At 39.5% G+C, this 6,000-nt stretch overlaps 2 protein-coding genes across 2 annotated transcripts; both read left to right on the top strand.

Annotated features, from left to right (window-relative positions):
* On the top strand, positions 1 to 1,246 carry LOC130981406 (uncharacterized). The gene is made up of 3 exons (XM_057905006.1): positions 1 to 69; positions 280 to 376; positions 504 to 1,246. Exons 1-3 carry the CDS (start codon positions 1 to 3, stop codon positions 1,244 to 1,246), a joined length of 909 nt encoding a protein of 302 aa, XP_057760989.1.
* Positions 1,247 to 1,288: 42 nt separating this feature from the next.
* On the top strand, positions 1,289 to 1,651 carry LOC130981405 (uncharacterized). Its single transcript, XM_057905005.1, has one exon. The coding sequence runs from the start codon at positions 1,289 to 1,291 to the stop codon at positions 1,649 to 1,651; it is 363 nt and encodes a 120-aa protein (XP_057760988.1).
* The last annotated feature ends 4,349 nt before the right edge of the window (positions 1,652 to 6,000 follow it).

The following is a 6,000-nucleotide window of genomic DNA, read 5'->3' as shown; positions in this document are numbered from 1 at the left end:
ATGAATAATCCCATGAACTTTACGAATGCTTTGGAAAACATGGTAGCTGCTACGCAGGCAATGGCTGAGGTAATTGGTCAGCAAGTTAATAACGAAAACGGTGCTAGTGGCGAAAATAGGTCGATGACCTTAGCAACTTTTCTAAAGATAAACGCACTAACTTTTAGAGGAACCACAAATCCCACAGAGGCTGATAATTAGTTTCAAGTAATGGAACGAGCTTTGAGAGTGCATCAAGTGAAGATCAGTGTGTTGAGTTTGCTACTTATCTGCTGATAGGTGAAGCTCAGTATTGGTGGCAGGGGACCCGATGCCTTCTGCAGCGAGATAATGTTGCAATCCCTTAGGATGTATTCCAATCCGAGTTTTATAAGAAGTATTTCCCAAACTCAGTAAGGACGACGAAGGAGTTTGAGTTGCTACAGCTTGAGCAGGGTCCTATGTCAGTGGCAGAGTATACTAGTCGGTTTGAGGAACTATGCTAGTTCTCTAGGATTTTTCAGGTGCTCCGGGGGATTTTAAAGAATGGAAATACATAAAATATGAAGGTGGTCTGCAGAGTGACATCCTGAGTATAGTGGGCCCGATGGAGATAATAGTTTTCTCTAAACTGGTAAATAAGAGTCGAGTTGCTGAGGATTGTGTGAGAAAGGTAGCATTGAACAAGGGTGATCATCGAGCTTTTGTTAGGAGAGATCAATGGAGGAATTTTGTGCCTAGAGGACAGAATTTCAAGCAAGGAAGTTATGTTCCACAACAACATCTGGGTCAGAATAGCTTCCGGAGATTCAATAATAACAACAACCTGGAAAGAGGCAAAGGAAAGCAGATTCAGAATCCTCCCAATAACTTGACATGTAGGAGATGTGGGGCATATCATCCGAACACTTCGTGCAGAGCTAGACTGGGTGTATATTACTACTGTGGTAGAGCCAGACATCTAACCTGGAATTGTCCAGAGAGAAAAAGACAGGAAGCTGAGAGAGTTCAACAGCAGGGACGTGTGTTTACCATGACAGCGGATGATGCTGAAAGATCAGACACTCTTATTAAAGATAATTGTGAAATCGGTGGTAAAATCTTAATTGCTTTTTTTGATACTGGGGTATCACATTCGTTTATATCGTTTGAGAAAGATAGTGAGTTAGGATTGAAGATAACCATGTTAGCCTATGATTTGCAAGTATATACTTTTATCTCTGAGGCTGTTGTAACAAGATTAGACTGTCAACAAGTTTCATTCTGAATTAAGCGTCAAACTTTTGTCCATGATTTAATTTGTTTGCCGATGACTGGCCTCGATCTCATTTTGGGATTGGATTGGTTATCAAAGAATCATGTTTTTCTTGATTGTTCTGAAAGATCACTACAGTTTATGTCGGAAGGTTCAGAAGGACCGGTGGTGGCAAATGGATATTACTTGAATTCTGTCACGGTGAATTGTAGTGAAAGTGAGTGTTTGGAATTCATACTATTTGCTGCCAGTGTGTCGGGCGATGAACAAAGTTTGAATCAGATTCCAGTTGCGAATAAATTTTCAGAAGTATTCCCTAAGGATATTCCTGAATTTCCTTTTTCTCGAGAAATCGTGTTTGCGATTAAGCTAGTTCTTGGAGCAGGAGCAATTTCAATTTTGCCTTACCGAATGTAGCCTTTGGAGCTGGCTAAACTTAAAGCTCAGTTGGAGGAGTTAATGAGTAAGAACTTCATTCGTCCGAGTGTTTCTCCATGGGGAACACCGGTATTGTTGGTGAAAAACAAGGATGGAAGTATGCGGTTGTGTGTAGATTACAAACAACTGAACAAAGTAACTGTAAAGAATAAATACCCATTACCGAGAATCGATAATTTGATGGAACAATTGCAAGGAGTTGGTGTCTATTCCAAGAATGACTTAAGGTTTAGTTATCACCAGATAAGAGTGAGAGATGAAGATATCCCAAAAACTCCTTTTAGAACTTGATATGGTCACTATGAATACACTGTGATGTCATTTGGGCTAACCAATGCCCTTGCTGTGTTCATGGACTATATGAACTGGATATTCCGTCCTTTCCTGGATAGATTCGTCATCGTCTTTATTGATGATATTCTAATCTACTCTAAGACTGAGGAGGAATACGCGGAACTCTTGCGGATCGTATTGCGAATTTTGAAAGAGAGGAAGTTGTACGCTAAACTTTTTAAATGTAAATTCTGGAAGAATGAGATAAAATTTTTGGGTCACATAGTGAGTAAGCTGGGAATAGCTGTAAACCCTTCTAAGATTGAGGCAGTAATGGATTGGGGACGACCTACATCAGGGACGAAGATTAGAAGCTTCTTAGGTTTGGCAGGATATTATTGGAGGTTTATCAAGGACTTTTCACAAATTGCATTGCCTCTGACAATGTTAACTCGAAAGGATGCGCCATTTGCCTGGACATCATAATGTGAGGAGAACTTTCAAGTTTTGAAGCGAAAACTGACTACGGCGCCTGTGCTTGTGTTGAACCTAATGAGCCTTTTGAAGTGTATTACGATGTTTCATTGAAAGGTCTGGGGTGTTTGTTGATGCAATACCAGAATGTGGTAGCTTATGCATCGCAACAGCTGATACCTCATGAGATGAATTACCCAACTCATGACTTAGAATTGGCCGCGATTGTATTTGCATTAAAGATCTGGAGGTATTACTTGTATAGAGTGAAGCTTCGAGTCTTTTCTGATCACAAGAGTCTCAAACATCTCTTTGATCAGAAGGAGCTTAACATGCGGCAAAGGAGGTGGATGGAGTTACTGGAGGATTACGACTTTGAGTTAAGTTATCACCCAGGGAAGGTGAATGTTGTCGCGGATGCATTGAGTCGAAAGTCATTGATGGTCGCTTGGACGATGATTAAGGAAGAGGAATTGGTGAGGAAGTTTGGGGATTTGAGATTGGGTGTCTGAAAATCTAATGGGAGTGTATTCTTAAACCAACTACAGATCTCTAGTGACTTCAAGTCCAAAATTTTAAAAGTTCAACAAGACAATCAAGAATTTCAGAAGGTGTTGCAAGCAATTGAGAAAGAAAAGTGATGGGGAGTTTCGTGGGACGGAGACAGAATATAGAGGTACAAGGGTAGGATTTGTGTACCGAATGTTAGGAACTTGTGGCAAGATATCTTGAAGAAGGCGCAGAGGAGCGGATTCTCTATCCACCCAGGATGTACCAAGATGTACCATGATTTGAAGGTGATGTTCTAGTGGCCGGGAATAAAGAAGGATGTGGCATTGCGTGTTTCAAAATGTTTGACTTATCAGAAAGTAAATATTGAACACCAGAGACCGTCTGAAGCAGTACAACATTTAGAAATTCTGCAATGGAAGTAGGAAAGCATCGCCATGGATTTTGTGTCGGGTTTGCCAAGAACTCGAGCTGGATTTGACGTGGTTTGGGTGATTGTGGATTGGGTGACGAAATCAGCTTACTTTTTACCCGTTCAGATGAATTGTACCTTAGAGGAGCTAGCATGTTTGTACATTAAGAAAATTGTAAGGTTGCACGGTGTGCCTACCATCATAATCTCTGACAGAGATCCTCGTTTCACTTTAAGATTTTGGGGGGCATTTCAGAAAGAATTTTGAACTCAATTGAGTTTAAGTATCGCGTACCATCCTCAAACTGATGGTCAATTGGAGAGGACGATACAAACACTGGAGGATATGTTGAGGGCTTGTGTGCTAAATCAACCGGCGAGCTGGGATCAGTATATGCCGCTAGTGGAGTTTGCGTATAATAACAGTTACCATGCGAGCATTGGAATGGTTCTGTATGAGGCTCTGTATGGGAGAAGGTGCCAATCTTCACTATGCTGGTATGAAATTGGGGAAACAAGCTTGCTTGAGTTAGTAGCTAAAACCGGTGAATAGATTAAGAAAATCCGAAGTCGAATGCTAACCGCTCAGAGTCGCCAGAAGAGCTACGCCGATCAGAGACAAAAACCATTAAAATTTGTTGAAGAAGATCATGTATTCCTAAGAGTTACTCCAACAACAGGAGTGGGTAGAGCGATCAAAGCAAAGAAATTGAATTCTCGTTATACTGGTCCGTTTTAGATCCTGAAGAGAATCGGGCCGGTGGCGTATCAGATAGCTCTACCACCGCATCTTTCGAACCTGCACGACGTGTTTCACGTGTCGCAGCTTTGAAAATATGCTTCTGATGCTAGCCACATTTTAGAACCTGAATTAGTTCAATTGAAAGAGGATTTGGTGCTTCAAGTGACTCCGGTTCGAATTGACGATACTAGTATTAAGCGATTACACGGAAAGGAAGTCTCATTAGTAAAAGTTACTTGGAGTTGAGCTAGAATGAAGATTGAAGATTTTCATGGTTGTACGTTGTAACACCCCAACTTTTGACACGTCATGACCAATGCCAAACTTAGGTGTTACTTGTCGTAAGGACCTACTTGGCTCAAGTTTCGGATTTCATAAGCAAATTTTAATATAAGCCTTTATCGATTCAGCGTGATTAACTTACTTATTATGAAAAAGCATTTAGTAGTTCGCAAGGTTAATACTTAAAACCATAATTCGGCCCAAGAGCTTCAGATCCATATACATCAAGAATTTACACAATAAACATAACATGATCACACTTTCACAACAATAAAAATCTACAATACATCTAACAACAATAATTCAACCAATTAACAAAAGTTTTAGCAACGTCAATCATGTTAGCTCATCATCATCAATCAAGATTATATCTAACAATCACCCATATCTAATTTACGATCTTAAACCTTACTTTTTTTTAGGATTCACAATCCAAGGTCTGTTCCTTGCTACCTTAAATAAAAAAACCCTAACAAACGTAATTAAAAAATTTTATCAGTCCACAGGGCCAATTGGCTGAGCTACACATAGAGGAAGAGAAGGAGTCTTGCTCTTGCAATGGGATGAATTTAATTGGGTTGGTCCTCATTTAAAGAAATTGAAGTTTAACAAGGGTAGAGTCTCTGAATTAGGAAGAACAATAAGGCACAGATAAGGGTTTTTTCTTTGGCTTTAGGTTGTAGCTCCGTTGATGGACTTCTTCTTCCTTCTTGATGGTGATGTACGCTGTTGACAACTTCCTCTTTCCTTTCCTTGATCAATCGCCACTTTTGCTTCCTTTTTCTCTTCATGTAATTTCCAGAGGAATTGAAAGGTTTGGCTCTGCTATATATATCTATAGAAGATGGAGAAGGATGAGCTGGTGCAGCAAGGCTTTGTGGCTTCCTTTCCTTGTAACACCACTTCACAGCATTCATTGTATGAAGCGGTGACCATGGTTTCCTTTGAAACACGTTCAGTTGTGAGAGGAGATGAGTTTAATCAGAGTTTCCTTGGGTTTAGTTTACTTAAGGGAAGCTTGGTTCGGTTGAATCGGAAAAAAGAAAAGAAAACCGTGACTTTGAAAGGGAGGAAGAAAAAACTGAGTTAATAGTTGGTAACGCATCTAGGGTAATTCCTCTACTAATTCATTACTTATGAATTATTAACAGGTAGCTAATTTTAAAAGAAACAAATTAACTATAGCGGTAATTATCTAATTACTAAAACTTGTCACTCGGAAGCACTAAGAATGTTTTAGCGCTACGTGTTCTAATTCTAATTCGTTATCTATGCTATATATATATATATATATATATATATATATATATATATATATATATATATATATATATATATATATATATACCTATGCACGTTAGGGAACGTTGTAAAGAATGAGGAATCACAGGTCTCATGGGGTAAGGTGATTACATTTTACCTCCCTAAAAAAAATTTTGTCCTCAAAATTTCGTTACCTCAAGTGAGAGGATCGGTTTTGGTAGTATTTCCCGCATCCATAATAAACACCCTCCCTGGCTATTGCTGTCCATGGGAAGCGAATTCAATCCTTCGTCGTGTGCATTCTTTGGCTATGTGTCTAGGCTTACAACAGTTATAGCAAACACCAGACTTCAACAAACAGGGTCTACCACC

Source organism: Arachis stenosperma, chromosome 5, assembly GCF_014773155.1.
Source record: "Arachis stenosperma cultivar V10309 chromosome 5, arast.V10309.gnm1.PFL2, whole genome shotgun sequence".
NCBI lineage: Eukaryota > Viridiplantae > Streptophyta > Magnoliopsida > Fabales > Fabaceae > Arachis > Arachis stenosperma.
This window is presented reverse-complemented; position numbering and strand designations above follow the sequence as displayed.

What these genes read in the sequence shown, in the direction of transcription:
- LOC130981406 (XM_057905006.1), top strand. Translation starts at nt 1, where the DNA reads ATGAATAATCCCATGAACTTTACGAATGCTTTGGAAAACATGGTAGCT. An exon ending in CTACGCAGGCAATGGCTGAG is followed by an intron (nt 70 to 279) that starts GTAATTGGTCAG and finishes ATCTGCTGATAG; the next exon opens with GTGAAGCTCAGTATTGGTGG. An exon ending in CAATCCGAGTTTTATAAGAA is followed by an intron (nt 377 to 503) that starts GTATTTCCCAAA and finishes AGGATTTTTCAG; the next exon opens with GTGCTCCGGGGGATTTTAAA.
- LOC130981405 (XM_057905005.1), top strand. Translation starts at nt 1,289, where the DNA reads ATGACTGGCCTCGATCTCATTTTGGGATTGGATTGGTTATCAAAGAAT.